We start from the raw sequence: 15,699 nt of genomic DNA, 5'->3' as shown, positions 1-15,699 counted from the left end.
TGAGTTGAGAAACGATGAGCGCAGTAGACAATTGATTGTGAAAGAGAAAAGTTATGTTAACAGTGGAAAATTGCCAGAAAAAAAAGTGTGCAAATACTAGAGATGGGTCAAGGTAATTAAAATGGTGGTAGAGTTAATGATTCGATATACAGCCTTTATGCACATTTTAACTACTTTTATTGTTGATGAATTGATTATGATTCTGAAATGTCCGTTTCTTCCTCACTTGAACAGAAAAATAAGAAAGAAAAACTTGTCTAAATACATGTATTTACTATCTGATAAAAATTTGATGGACGTAGGCAATGCATACATCTCAATTTGGAGGCCAAGGGAATTCAATTTTTTTATTTTATTTTTTTTGCTCATCACTAAACAACTTGCTACAAAAGACTTATTACTGGGGAGGTAAAAATGGTTGGCTTTTCCGTGCTACTGCTGTCTTGACCCCCATTATGGCAAACACTTTTCCTTCTTGGCTTTGCCTCTCCAAGCATTGTGATGATGTCTCTCATGTGAGGTCTTTCCTTAGGAAGCTTTGCGGTACATAGAAGTGCAATCCGGAGTACAAGCAGCATTTCTTCTTGGACATGTTTGCACTGACTAGCTATAGAAGGATCTAGTGCTTCTAATAAGGCTTTATTGTTTTTCTTTTTCCTTATCCATTCGACTATGTCAATCGATTCTTCAAACGCAGGGTCTAAAGGCATTCTGCCAGTTAGGAGCTCCAAAAGCACCACCCCGTAGCTGTATATGTCAATCTTCTCGTCAACCTTCAGAGTGTATCCATATTCTAAACCAAAAGGCATAAGCATGATGTCAATCATCTATTACCTCTCACTTTCACTTGTTAGAGCTAGAAAGATGCGAAAACAGAAATTGGTGCATAAATTGCATACTAATAGGCTTCCGCCTGCCACGCTAGACTAGATTAATTAACTTTCGGTGTTTTAAATATACGTGTTTGCAATACATAATGCATAAATAAATTGAATAACGAGAGCTAAGTATTAACCTGGTGCTATGTATCCATATGATCCGGCCACCATGGAAACTGTCTCATTCTTTTGAATCATCATCCTTGCCAACCCAAAATCTGCTATTCTTGCCTCTAAATTTGCATCAAGAAGTATGTTGTTAGACTTGATATCCCTGTGAATAACTGGTGGGTGACAATCATGGTGGAGGTAGTTAAGCCCCTGTGCAACTCCAAGAGCTATGTTGTACCTTGAGACCCAGTCAACAAGCAACCTTGCAGATTGTTCACCATGCAGTGCTGTTCCAAGATTCCCGTTAGGCATGTAATCGTAAACCATCATCACATCCCTTTCATTGTGTACATACCCCAACAGCCTTACAATATTCCTGTGCCGAAGTCTCCCAAGGAGTTCCACTTCTCTTAACATATCATTGCCATTTTCTATGTCTGTCTGTGACCTCCATAGTTTTTTCACTGCTACGGTTACATGAGGCCTATGAATTTCAGCTTTGTAAACAATACCAGTGCCACCCATGCCTATGACATTTGATTCATGTATGCAAGTAAGGATGTCACTACTAGTGAAACTGATCCTCTGGAATGCCACTAATCTCCAGGGCCAATCTTCATTGCTATGTTTGAACCAATCATGGATAAAATTGTTATACAAGTGCCATCTCTTGTATAAACATCTACCACCAAAATATACTGCACCAAGAGCTAATATCACTGCAATGCCAGTCACAAAACCAATAATGATGTGTCTGATATGTGAGCTCTTTCGATGACTAGTCGCAGCCAAACTTGGAGAACATGGAGGGAGAATGCCCCCACAAAGACCCGCATTGCCGATAAGATCATTAGGATTTATAGTCATCAACATCCCATTTGAGGGTACTGGACCCTCAAGTTTGTTATAGGACAGGTTCAGCATTTCCAGAGCTGGGGAGCTGCCAAAGTTTTCAGGTATCCTACCAGTCAAGGAATTGTTGGATAGATCAACAACAGACAAAGTGGGCATGTTTGTGATTGATTTTGGGATTCCACCTGTCAAGTGGTTATTTCGAAGGTTAAGGTTAACTAATTTTTCACAAGAAGCAATACTTTCAGGAATTGTGCCATATAGAAGGGTGTTTGAAAGATCCAGCACAGAGAGAGATGGACAGTCCTGGAACTCATCTGGGATATTTCCTCCAAAATTGTTATGAGAGGCAATGAAGGTTTGAAGGGTTGGAATAGAAAGAATATCTGACGGCAGAGATGACTCAAGATGGTTCCAAGAGACATCAATGAAAGAAAGCGATGTGGATGAGGTAATATCTGTAGGAATTTTCCCAGTGAAGTTGTTCTTTGCCAACTCCAGCCGTTGAAGGCCAGGGAGGTTTCCAAAGCCAACCGGAATAGTTTCAGAAATAAGATTGTTCTGAATCCGAACACGTACCAAAGACAAACAGTTTGCAAGTCCACTTGGAATGGAACCAGTGAAGGAATTATTGAAAAGGATTAGTTTAGTGAGATTGCCTGTGGTACACAAACCTGGAGGGATCTCCCCGGATAATGAGTTAGAGGATACATCCAACCACTGCAAAGGAGAGTTAAGTCCAAGGTTTTGAGGCAAAGGACCCTGTAAAGAATTTTTCCATAGCTCAAGCACCTGTAAATTTTTCAATTCACCAAGCTTCTCGGGTACTGGACCAGTTAGTTTGTTAGTCATCAGATTTAAGAGCTTCAGGTTTTCCAAGTTAGCAAGTTCTTCTGGAATCTCTCCTGAGATTTGATTGTCAGATAGGTCCAAAAATTCTAGTGAAGTAATGTTGCCAAGTTGAGGTGGAATTTTTCCTGTGAAGTTGTTGTGGTACAAATAAATTGTGGTGAGTTTTGTCAACTTACCCAATTCCGGTGGAATTTGTCCGCTGAGACTGCCTACAGCCAAGTCAAGGTATTGAAGACTAGTCAGGTTGCCAAACTCTGCAGGGATCTCACCTTCAAACTCATTGTATCCTATGATTAATATCTCCAGAGAAGTGAGTTCCCCAAGATAACCCGGAATCCTCCCTGTGAAGTTATTGCCTGAAAGACCTAGAAACTTGAGCTTCTGCAAATTCTTAAAACTCCTGGGGATTGAACTCACAAAGTAGCTCCCTCGAAAATCAAGGCTCTCAAGCAACGTTGCATTTCCGATATCCTCAGGAAGAAAACCTGAAAAATCATTGCTTGATGCATTAATTGATCTCAAGGCTGCAGCTCTTCCAAGACCAGTGGGAAAGCTGCCAGTGAAGTAGTTCTGGCTCACATCAAAGCTCTCGAGAGAGGTGAGGTTGGACAGTGATTTGGGGAGTGATGAAGCGAAGTTGTTACAGCTTATGTTGAAAGAAGATAGACTTGAAAGAGATTGAATGCGGTCCGAAACACAACCACTGAGGTTCATGTTGGAGAGGTCAAGACTCACTACAAAGCCTTTAGAGTTGCAACCAACTCCAGTCCAGTTACAATGAGGTGAACCTGTCACATTGCTTGGTAGTTGCCAATCCTTCAGATGCCTCATTGGGTCAATAAGAGTGGATTTGATTGAGAGAAGAGTTGACAATTCATCATCTGCTGCAGCTTCAGTTAAAACGAGTGAGAGGCCAATGTAACAATAGAAGAAGAACAGTAGATGGGTTTGCATTTTGGTGGTTGTTCTCTTGACGTTGGTTCCTCTTAAACTTGTTGCATTTTTCATAGCAGGGAACAAGGAATGAAGGGGAAGCCAATGAAGGGAAGGTTATAGGAAGTTCTGAGGGACAATTTAGTTTATAGTTAATCTAATCAGTGACAGATAAATGATCAGCCAAAGGACAATTATTTTATTGGATATACGTGGGTACTTGGGATCTGAACCACCTAATCATGTGCAACTTGATCACTGTCAATCTTTGGACTCATTTGAGATCCCCTAGACATCATAACATGCGCAGAATGTGTTCCAGAACTGCTTATAATGTCAACCCAACCAGTAATTTACCGGGTGCAAGCATTCTTTATTTAGGCATTCCATAACTTCGCATATTCTGTTTTCTGTTTTTCCTCCATTTATTTAAGGTACTTCAAGACAGTTTTCAATAGTAAGCACATTAATGAAATAATGATTCATCAGTTAAAACCCCGAATGCTTTCTTCTCTGTGAGAAAGATTATAAAATATATTTTGGTTGAATTTTAACTGGTCCAGTGCCATAGTGTATTCTTCAAATCAATTCTGCTTACGTGATTTCTTATGTTAGTATTAGAGATAAGGTATGTTTTAACTTTTAATATAAAATCGTGAATGGGTGGCAGTACAGGGAAGTGGGGTAGGTTTTGCCTTTCCCAACCTTGATCTCATCTCTTTAAACCTTTTCTTGAATCTACTTCTTCTTTTTTTGGTAGAATTTCATATTTTTGCTTGATATGTATCAAGTACATATTGAACTAAATAATACATAAAAATAAACTTTAGGATCAAGAAAGAAATCAAAGAAAAATATCAATGCTTAATTTTATTTTAATCATTGCGATATATTAATTATTATCATGATGGAAGTGAGAATTTATATCTCGAACTAGCCTCACCTCTTAACATATACGACAAAACTCGATCCCGATCTCAAATTTAGTCAAATTGAGTTTTATTCATATCAAATTTGAGGTGAGATAAGATGGATATTTTTGGGTACATCAATTTTTAGGTGAATTGACTAAAGTTACATGCATAGGTGAATTGACAGATATAGCTACTGGTACGATACCCCTTTTGAGCAAATATTGTATGATGGTCTTTACTAAGTAAGAGGAGTTGAATTTTAGTATATTCTCAACACACAGCGTAAGCGGCCCAACATAATATAAATGCAAATAATTAAGAATTTTTTGCTTTTGTATCACGAAATTGTATCATTTTACACATTAAACTAGTTATTTATCTAGAACAAGCTAATATAGATTAATATTGAGTATGAAAATCCATCGTGGAAACAAGACAGTTTGGAACTTTCTCTTCTCGAGTGTGTAACAGGAAGAGGGAGATGTGCAGTAGTATTTTATAAGGGAATGTGTTATGTGACAATCATTGTCTGCACCTACCAAACCCCATTCCCTGTCATAAAGCTCTGTGTCCCATTCTATGGCCACCACATGGGCACATCTGGCTCTATGCTAATTATTATACATATATCGCATAAAATTTATGAAGGCATAACATGGAAGGAGATAACATTAATGTATTATACATTCTATTTTTCCAATCAAAGGTTAATAATTGGATCCATAAACAAAGAGAGGGGAAGGGCTGGAAGCCATGTGAAGTGGGGAAGAGGAATAGTACTTGATTCCTCATTATTGGAAGTGATTTCACCAAAAGAAAAAAGGAAGCTGCTTAATGCTAACAACTATGTCATACGCTATTATTTTGTGCCCGTTTTGGAATCCACGAAAGGGAGAAAGCTTAGGTTCCCCACATCACATGGCTCCACAACCAATACCTAGGCCCACCACCGCCATTAATCATATCCTTCGCGCAGAATAATAATTTATGGGCAGCCAAACTCGAAATTTTGGCTACTCTTTTACGCCTTACAAATTTATTTCCAGAATTTTTTTTTTTTTTTTTTTTTTTTTTTTATATTTGTAAGAACAACATAATCGGAAAAGGAATATAAACATCATTGGATTTTTTTTATTTATAAAAGAGCTATAACCCATTTTTATCAAATCGATTCTTAATAGAAAAAAGTGACACATCTATTACCCGTAAATTCATGTCTAAGTTAAGGATGAAACATCAATCTTTAATCAAGAAATACAAATTTTAATACATTATGTTTTTGGTCATTATTTTGTGGGATATGTATTTTTCATGAGGAGTATAATATCTTGTTCTACATTATTGATAATAAAGTGTATCTACAATCGTTTATTAAAAAATTTGTTGAAAATCATAAAAAAAAATTCTAATTACAAACGGTACAGGACAAATCATCAAAATCAATAAAAAAATAATTAATGTGGTTACTTTAAATAATTTTATTATAAATTCAAATTTTATTTCAAATTTACTTATTACTTTAAATAATTATTATATTTAATGTTAATTATAACTGAACGCATAATAAGTAAAGTTAATAATAAATAAAAAATATAAAAAAAAATTAATCTTTAATAATTTTAAAAACTAATAATTGTTGATTATAATAAAAAAAACTTATTTTTTTACTTATAATTAAAGTCAAAATAATATATATATATATATATATATATATATTTTGCTAATTATAATCTGATCATTAATTAATAGTTATTATTGTATTTTATTGTTTGAATTACATTTTTCTCTTCACAAGAGTCAAATTTTATTCATTATTAAGAAAATCTAATTTAATTGGTTGAGCATATACACAAATTATCGGAGATCAATTTTATAAACAAGATAAACTCTATTCAGTAATATGATTTCATGATACAATAAATTTCTATTGAATTAATAGTAAATGTAATGGTTGTGTGAAAATTTTTACTTTGTCACCCAAATACAAATTATTATGTATGTTAAATTAGTTAATTTTTTTTATAACAATTACCTTATTATGTCTTTCATAATTTCTGATTGGCTAAAAATGTAAGCTTTTTATACATTAAATTTCTAAATTAAATTACAAAAATGAATCTAATTTTTATGCATTATTAGTTTTAAAAAAATTATGCTCTCAACTTCTTAGAACATCTCCAATGCTAGGTTCTTAAGTTTAATCTCTCATTACTTATAAAAAATTTGTATTGGAGCATGCTAATATGACATGTCAAATTGCTAAAATTTAAGTACCGTTACTTATATAAGAGACGGTTGTTTAAGAATAAAAAAATAATTTAATATTTTCTTTCTTCATTAATGTCAACAACTATAATAATTAAATTTTTTAAAATTTATTAAAAATGAAGTATGAGTGATTAAAAAGTGGAGGTGTTTATAAGAAACTTTCATTGAAAAAAAATTATAAAAATGTAATATAAGTTGCTTATGTGTGACATAGCAGTGTGAGATCCATTTAAAGTAGATGAGAGTTGTTTATAAATAATTCCTTTCGTAGATGCTCTTAGAAATTGTGATAAATACTGTATTTAATGTAATAACATCTACATATACTATTTACAATAATAATATTGTATATTTTCATTACGTTCAAAGAATTAATTGTTGAATGTTTGTATAGCTTTCATGTTTAACATTATTTATTTCCGCATCAAGAACATATGCTATGTCTTATGCAAAACTGAATAAATATCTGTTTTTAAGTGTAAGTATTCAAATATCGATACTTATGGCGTAACTTTTTGATTTCTTCCCATTTTTAACATGTATGAAATATATACATAGTTATTTATGATAATTGATTTTTTTTCGTGAAGTTTGTCTAATATCGGTGTAACTTTTATTAAGTATTATACTGTTTAATAACTTTATACTGAATGTGAATTTTGTAAATTTAACTGTTAGATTAAATTTTTTTTACTCTTAGATCATATATATAAAATTTTATATTAATCCAAGATGATTTGATATTTTATTTTTATAAAATAAAATTAACGTAATATATAAATTTTAAAATATATTAAAATATGAACATTTTAATTACTTTTAAGTTGTTGTTTAATTTTAATAAAATTTGTTATAAATATATAAAGTGATATGAACTTTTAATTTAACAGTTGAATTTACAAAATTCACATTTAATATAAAATTATTGAACAATATAATACTTAGTAAAAATTATACCAATATTATTATAACATTTCTCATATATATATATAATCTTTTAAATGTTGTTTCAAACATATCCCCTCTTAATGAATCGGATGAAAGTATAGAGATTTTGGTAGGACAGCTGTAGGATTATTGCGTACTGGCACTTTGGTGAGCAATTGCAAGAAATGCAAGTGATGTGGTTATGCACCCGAGTTTGGCCAATAAATATAGCAGCAAAGGAAGAACAGATAACAAGCAATTATACATACTTAAAGTGGGATATACAATTGGCACTAGTAGCTTGGATTCATGGGATAGATTCTAATCTCGAGGATGTGGTTGCATCAATCTCCTTCGTTAATTTATATTAATTCTTTTACACTCTGTTTATTTCTATAGAAATTAATAACGAAGAAATAGACAGGAGAGACCAAAAGTATATTTGTTGAAATACTTTTTTTTATGATTTGTTTAAGAGGAGATGCGCCAAATGAAAAATTTACATACGTAAGAATTTTGTTTGTAAAAACAAGTAAGAATAGTAAAGAGAGAGTGAGGTTATTTTATTCGAATGATACAGGATGACATATACTTTATTTGAACATCTTTCATTTTATTCGAATGGTTTTCTATTTTATTTGAATAGTTTCAATTTTATTTGAATCACATATTTTATTCAAATGAATTGGGTTTTATTTAAATAGCGCGATATATTTTTTAAGAAAATATTTTATTCAAATGACTTCATTTTATCTATTTATTATTTGAGTAGATGAATCACTTTGTTCTTAAGTATTATTCAAATAGGTTTATATGTATTAGTTATCATTAGTGTATTTTGGTCATGATTAAGATGTTGGACACATAGGGTTCACACATATACTTATCTTCACATTTGTATGATATTGTCCATTTTAAACTTAAATACTCGTAATTTTATTTTTGGTCATCTTTTAAAAGGCTTCATTTTATTTGAGAGTATGTGTGTTTTGTAAACCTATTAGCTCATATCAACGGAATACATCTCAGGATTTACCATTTTCCATTGCCAAATACTCATTCAATTCTAGATATTTGCCCCACCATTAGCTCACATCAACAAAACATGTTTGACTTCCATATCACCAAGAAGACTTTTGACACAAGGGATCTCACACTTGGATCCATCGCCTTCCATTGCCAAATAGAGACTTTGTGTCAGTCACCTAGTCGATCATTGGCTCTAATACCACTGTTGAACACCCAAGGTTCACATATACACATATCTCCATATTAGTATGATATTATCCACTTTGGACTTAAACTTTTATCATTTTGCTTTTTATTATCTTTCAAAAGATCTCGTACCAATGGAGTCCATTTATGTTTTATAAACCTTTCTTTCTCTTAATAATCTAATAATATGAGACTTTGTTTGTATTTTAACACAAAATACTTTCATTTATTAATTTAAAAATCTCAAGTAACTACATCTTAAGAAAGATATAATAAATATAAAAAAAATAATTAAAACTCAACTTCATTCTCGTGAAGGTGAAAAAAAAAACTCGCAAAGAATTTGTCCCTCATTTTTGATAAGTTATTAATATACAAAAATTAATAAAACAACAAGAATCTTAAAATTAAATTATACTTTAAGGAAATAGTATAATTTTAATGTTATTTTATAATCATTATAGTAATTTATTTATAATTTGTATTTTTAAATATATATGCAGCAGGTAAAATTATAATTTTTTATTAAATATAATTTTTTTCACTTTATAATCAAATAATTTTATAATATTTTTTTTTTAATTTTTTTTTATCTATTACCCTTAAAATTAATAATTTTATTTTCACCATATTTCTTATCTATTTCTACTCTTTTATCTCTGTTTCTTTTTTTTTTTTTACTTTATTTCTTACTTATTTATTTCCTCTTAATTTAATCTATCGGGAGGAATTAATATGCTTTAACCTAGGAGATCAGAAGTTTGTACTTGACGGGTAACACTGGTACCAATATCAATATATATACTTTTGCTGATTTTAAAAAAATATATCTTCCTCTTAACAGCTTATTTAAATAATTGATTTTTTTTTTGGCACGATACACGTCAAAAAAATTAAATTTATTTAAATATGGACTTAAAAAAGAATTCAAGTTTCTAGGAAACTCGGGTAACATTTGGTTTTAGTTTTTTTTTTTGTGGAAATTTTCTTGTCTTTTAGAAAAAGGTTGAATAAAAAATACTTTGTTAAAATATAGAAAAGTCTACAATCCCAAAAATTAAAAAAAAAGTTGAATAAAAAAACTTTTTTAAAATAAAAAAGTCTACAAACCCAAAAAAAAATATTTTTAATGAGCAGAATTTAAATAATTATAAAAATAATTTTGAATAGTTTCTCTTTTTTTAAGATAATAATCAAATTTTTAAAAAGTTGGACTAAATGTACTTGTTAAAAGAAATAGAAGAAATGACAAATAAAAGCAAATTTCAGCGCACTTGTAGTACAATTCGTTACTTGACTTTGTCTCTCAAGATTCACACAACAAATGGCTGAACACATGCACTCAAAGCTTTAATACAATATGGAGTCTCACAATTAATTACTATTACATTTTTCATAAATTAGTGTTGGTCGAAAGCTGATGCTAAACTAATTAACACTAATATGCTTTTTGTTAGTGATTTTTTTTTATAATGTTTTTCTACTTGTGTTGGCTGCAACCAATGTTGATTAAAATATTTTGAATTTTTTATTATTATTAATATTGGTTAAGCTTGCGTCAGTTTATAATTTGAGTGCAATAAAAAAAAATAACTTTCATTCACCTTTTTTTCTTCTTAATTTTTGTACTGTCCAACTTATCAAACTAAGGTGACCTTTTCTCGTTCGTTCAAGGCATCCAACCTATTATTATTATAAAGTAAAATTTTAAATGATTTAACTCCTAACAGCTAGCACGAATATATTGACATAAATATCTTCTAGAATATCATAATCAAGTCCATTATATTTATTTAATGGAATATATTCACTTATCAGAAATAGTATCTCTACTAATTAATATCAATATCTCAACTCAATCATTGGAATAAATTATCAAGATATCATACAACATTATCGAAAAACCTATAAATAAGATCAATCACCTATATATGAGTCAATATGTATCATAATACCCTTCACCGTTGTGGATATTGGAGCAACTAGGATGTCATTCCTGTCGTTGGAACGCTTGCATATTTTGGTAAGAACATTTGGTGACCATTATGAGGCTTGAGGTGAAACTTTCCTCCAACCACACATAAACTCCATAAATATTGCCAACACCGTTAGCAAATGGGTGTTATTGATCTCTTTCACTCTAAAAAACTCAAAACTTGGGGGGCTCACATACTATTAGCTCGGACAGTCCGAGCCGATCTCATGAGTTTGTCCATACTAGGCCCCTAGACCTCCAACATTGTAAGTGCTTACTAATCACTTCACCATTATGATCAACACTAAAATGATCACAAGTTGGTCTCTTTACCATTGTTATCACGAGCTAACCACTTCAAGCTTTCAAGCTTTTCAACTACAACAATCAAAAACCAATCTCTTTGTTACAATCACAACATTATGAGCCTTCGAGACATAAAAATAATTGTCAGTAAAACACGCAAATCACTCATGTAGCATGGGCGAGAAATAAAGCGACCTAGGCATTACTCATAACTCCTACCCTTTAAAAAGCTCGGAGTTAGGGGACTTATGCACCGCCTAACTCTACTGGATCGAGCTGACCTTCTAGTGTTTTCCCACATTGAACCTCTAGTCTATCATCATCATAAAGTAAACCCCAAACAATTAAATCCTAATGACTAGCAAGGATATTTTGACATGAATATCTTCTAAAATATTGTAATCAAACACATTATATTCACCTAATGGAAATGTCACAAACTGATCTCTTCATAACAATCATAACTTATGAGCCTTCAAGACATAAAAACAATTACCAGAAAAATGCGCAAACCACTCATGTAGCACAAGCAAGAAATAAAGCGACCTAAGCACTACTTATAACTCCTACCCTCTAAAGAGCTTGGAGCTTTGGGGGCTTAATTATGTACTGCCCAACTTGACCAAGCTGAGCTGACCCTCTACTATTTGCTCAGACTGGGCCTCCAACCTATCATCATCATAAAGTAAATTCCTGGGTGATTAACTTCTAACGATTGGTAAGGATATTTTTGGCATGAATATCTTCTAGAATATCGTAATCAAACACATTATATTCATCAAACGAAATATCTTTACTTATCATGGAAAAATACCTCCACTAATCAATAATAATATCTCCACCCAATCACCGAAATATATCTCCAAGATATCATAGAACATTATCGAAAAACCTTAAGATAAGATCAATTAGTGTATATGGAGTATCATGTATCATTATACTCTAATCTCATTATTAACATATAGTTTCCTCTAACATGAGCATTATAATATTTTTGTAGGTGTCCCCACCATTAGAAATATTGGAGCAATTAGGATGTCATCCCCACCGTTGGAGCACTTACAGATTTTGATTAGAACAATTTCAAATCCACAATCTCTTCAATCATATGGTACTAATCTCGTTTGAGTGCATTGAAATGTGTGTGAATGAGTAATCAAACACACCCTTATTGCTTTTGGATTTCATGCATTAAAAAGTGAAAATACACATTCCCATACTTTCAAATGATAATTCAAACACATCCTATGCTATCTTAATTTTGTTCATGCAACATTTAACATATTTAGCCAACGGTGAGAAATTTAGCACATGACATGATAATGGGTAAAAATAATGTAATAAAATATTTGAACTAAATGATATAAAAAAGTGTTTTAATTTGTTTCTATTGACTTAATACATATATGCTTGTGAATAAGTAATTGTTTTTAATTGGTGACAACAATAAATAATAAAATAAATGTCTTTCTATTATGAGAAAATTAATGACTTCAATATTAGATGAAATGAACAGACCTGGTTGAAACTTGGAAACTAAGATCACAATCAATATACATGATGAACTAATTTTTTTAATTAAACTTATTTAAAATGTTAATAACTTTTTGGTCTGGAACAGTAAAATGGAAATGAATGATATTTAAATGCATTAACTCTAAAATGTTAAATTCAAGTCTTTAGTTTCTTTAACTCTCTTTTCTTTTTTTTTCAAAACAGTTGATATTTTAGAATTTTAAAGTCTAATTAATATTTTTTAATTACTCCCTTATTTAATAGACATTTTATGCATCAAATAAGGGTGTAAGCAAATCAGCTGGTTGGACTGAGTTTGAATTTGATTAAATCAAAATTTAACAAGTTAAAATGGGTTATATTTGTGTAACTTGGTATAAATGGTGGTTAAAATAAAAACGGTAGAAGATACGATCTTCCACATTGGTGACCGGAAAGAAATCAAATACGATATTCTCCTTTGGTAAATTAGTCAAGACAAGGCTTAAAAATTTAAAGAAATGGAGGAAAACCGTGGCGAACTTATCCATATTGCCATATTGGTAAGTAACAAGGTGACAGCTACGTTATTGATATGATTTAAAATCCTAGCTTTGGATAGGGACACAAAGAATACAAGATTATATCGCTCAAGTTAGAATTAATGGACAAGATAGTTAAAAGCAGTGTTAGCAAGCCTGTCGCATGCATAAGGTCAAGTACTGTGGATTTATTCTATTTCTGCACACAAAAAACTGAAAAGGTATAGAACGAAACTTCACATATTTGATGACGTGCCAACATTAGACAGAAGGGCCAAGTTAGTTATCGCAAAACTTATTTTTGTGTAACACCTCATTCTATTATGACAAAAATCCGATTCACTATGTCTGAGATCAATTGGTGCACATATAGACAAGTTTTCTGAGTAGGAATGATGAAAGATTGTAGAGTTGGTCATTATCTTCTCTTTGTCACCATAAATTAACTCTTTCTGAATTTGTCGATTCACTATTGTTTTAATTTCTTCCTCTTTTCTCTTAGTGGCCTGGTTTATTCTCCTATATATGTAGGATGCTGAAAGCTTTTCTATGGAAGATGAAATTAACGAAATTAAGTAGATATGAATGAAAGTTAATTATGACTAGAAAACAATTAGATAAATGAAACCAAATTATACAAATAAATTAAAACTAGCCAACAACACCAAGAGGCCTGAAAAGTGAAATACTTATATAGTAATTCTTACAAACTTTGATATGAAAATCTAAATGATAATTCTGCAAATACATTGTCACATGATGAAGCCAAATGAACATGAAGACTAAATAAAAGGAGCCAAGAAGCAGACTTGCCGAATGTAGACTTGGTCATTTCACTGTAATTACTTGCCTTGTGCATTTCAGTAGTTATGGATGGCAAGTTTCAGCGAAAGACGAACGTACATGTGTATTATAACAGTGGATATATATGGTAATATATGCTCCTTCGAGCATATTCTAATCTCATATCGTACCACAAAAGCCATATTCGCTCCTTCCTATTCATACTATGCATGAGAAACTATAATCTAACAACGTTCTAAGGAGGATAGAGAAAGAATAAGAAGGAGGAGAGGAGGTTCACAAATAGAATGTAAGGTCTATTTATACACACAAAGGAATATATTGAAACAAAAAAGAATAGATTTCCTTTTTTTTTTTAATGTATTTGTGGGGCTTGACATAGTGATGTAAAGTCTAACTATTGAGGGGAGAGCTAGGGCATTTAACTTAGTTTGCCTCAGAATTCTTGGCAATATCCTGTAAATGTGAACTTTCCAATAGATCAGTTGGAAAGAGAACCTTTGATGAATCTCATCTAAACCCAATTCCAACCAGACACTGTTTTAATGATATATATATATATATATATATATATATATATATATATATATATATATATAATTTATTATAATATATTATTTATTATAATATATTATATTAGAACACTAAAATTTAAACTTTTTGTATTATTGTGAAAGATTTGATAGTTTATGCGCATTAATATATAATTTCAGTCAGGTAGAGTAAATATCAATTAGTTGCTATATTGCATCAATAATAATATGATCTATTTATAGTTTTTCATTAATGGCACTCAAATTAAAAGGTAATCTTGTTTAGATATTTTAAGTTATGAGTTTATAATTAGCTTATGTTTAGATGAACTTATAAGACCTATAACATGACACAACAAAAATAAAATAAAATGAATTAATTACAAATTTCTTTTATAAATTATAATCATATATCTGCTTCAATAATTATGAAAGTCACCTCACATAATTTCTTAAAAAATCAATGTGAATAAGTTGATTTTAAATCATGAAAAATGATTATATGTTGCCTTTTACTTTCACATATTATCTCCTATACATATACTAACAGAGAAATTTATCAAACTATGGCCTCAAGCTTAAACACTACATATATAAAGCAAGTTTTAAAGTATGTGATAATGATTTTTTTATTATTATTAAACAACTCAATCTTTTGTGGAACAAGCATTTAAGTTAATTAAATAAGTTAAAAGCTAGTTTGCTTACCGTATCAAACATTTTTAATATCTAACGCATCGAACTTTTGTCATTAGTATATAATATTTTTTTTAATTGATTAATTAATTGATCACATATGTTTTCATTATACTTTATAAGCTATAAATATTTGGTTTATAATGTAGAGTTTGTAGTTCTTCAACGGGGAAGAAAGGCCAACCCACCACTCGCCAGCAGATCTTCAATGACTTCAAATTTCATTATGATTTTGTTTCCTTCCAATATTTCATTCTCTATATTTTGGAAAGCCAATTACAAAATAGTTATATTTTAACTAATACATCATAAAACAACCTTTGGTATTAAATATTAATTCTTCATGCGTGGGAGGAGCCAAAGCAATCTCTTTATTGCGATTTTTTCAAGCGCTCATTT

The 15,699-nt window shown here is 30.9% G+C and overlaps 1 protein-coding gene across 1 annotated transcript; it reads right to left on the bottom strand.

Moving 5' to 3' along the window:
* Positions 1 to 199: 199 nt before the first annotated feature.
* On the bottom strand, positions 200 to 3,953 carry LOC109790876 (Leucine-rich receptor-like protein kinase family protein). Its single transcript, XM_020350128.3, has 2 exons — positions 1,016 to 3,953; positions 200 to 793 (listed from the first exon to the last, which is right to left on the bottom strand). Exons 1-2 carry the CDS (start codon positions 3,699 to 3,701, stop codon positions 384 to 386), a joined length of 3,096 nt encoding a protein of 1,031 aa, XP_020205717.1. The 5' UTR covers positions 3,702 to 3,953; the 3' UTR covers positions 200 to 383.
* Positions 3,954 to 15,699: the final 11,746 nt, after the last annotated feature.

The sequence above is a fragment of the Cajanus cajan genome, chromosome 7 (genome assembly GCF_000230855.2).
Source record: "Cajanus cajan strain Asha chromosome 7, NIPB_CcT2T_4, whole genome shotgun sequence".
NCBI lineage: Eukaryota > Viridiplantae > Streptophyta > Magnoliopsida > Fabales > Fabaceae > Cajanus > Cajanus cajan.
Note: the sequence above shows the minus strand (reverse complement) of the source record. Positions and strands in the feature narration are given on the sequence as shown.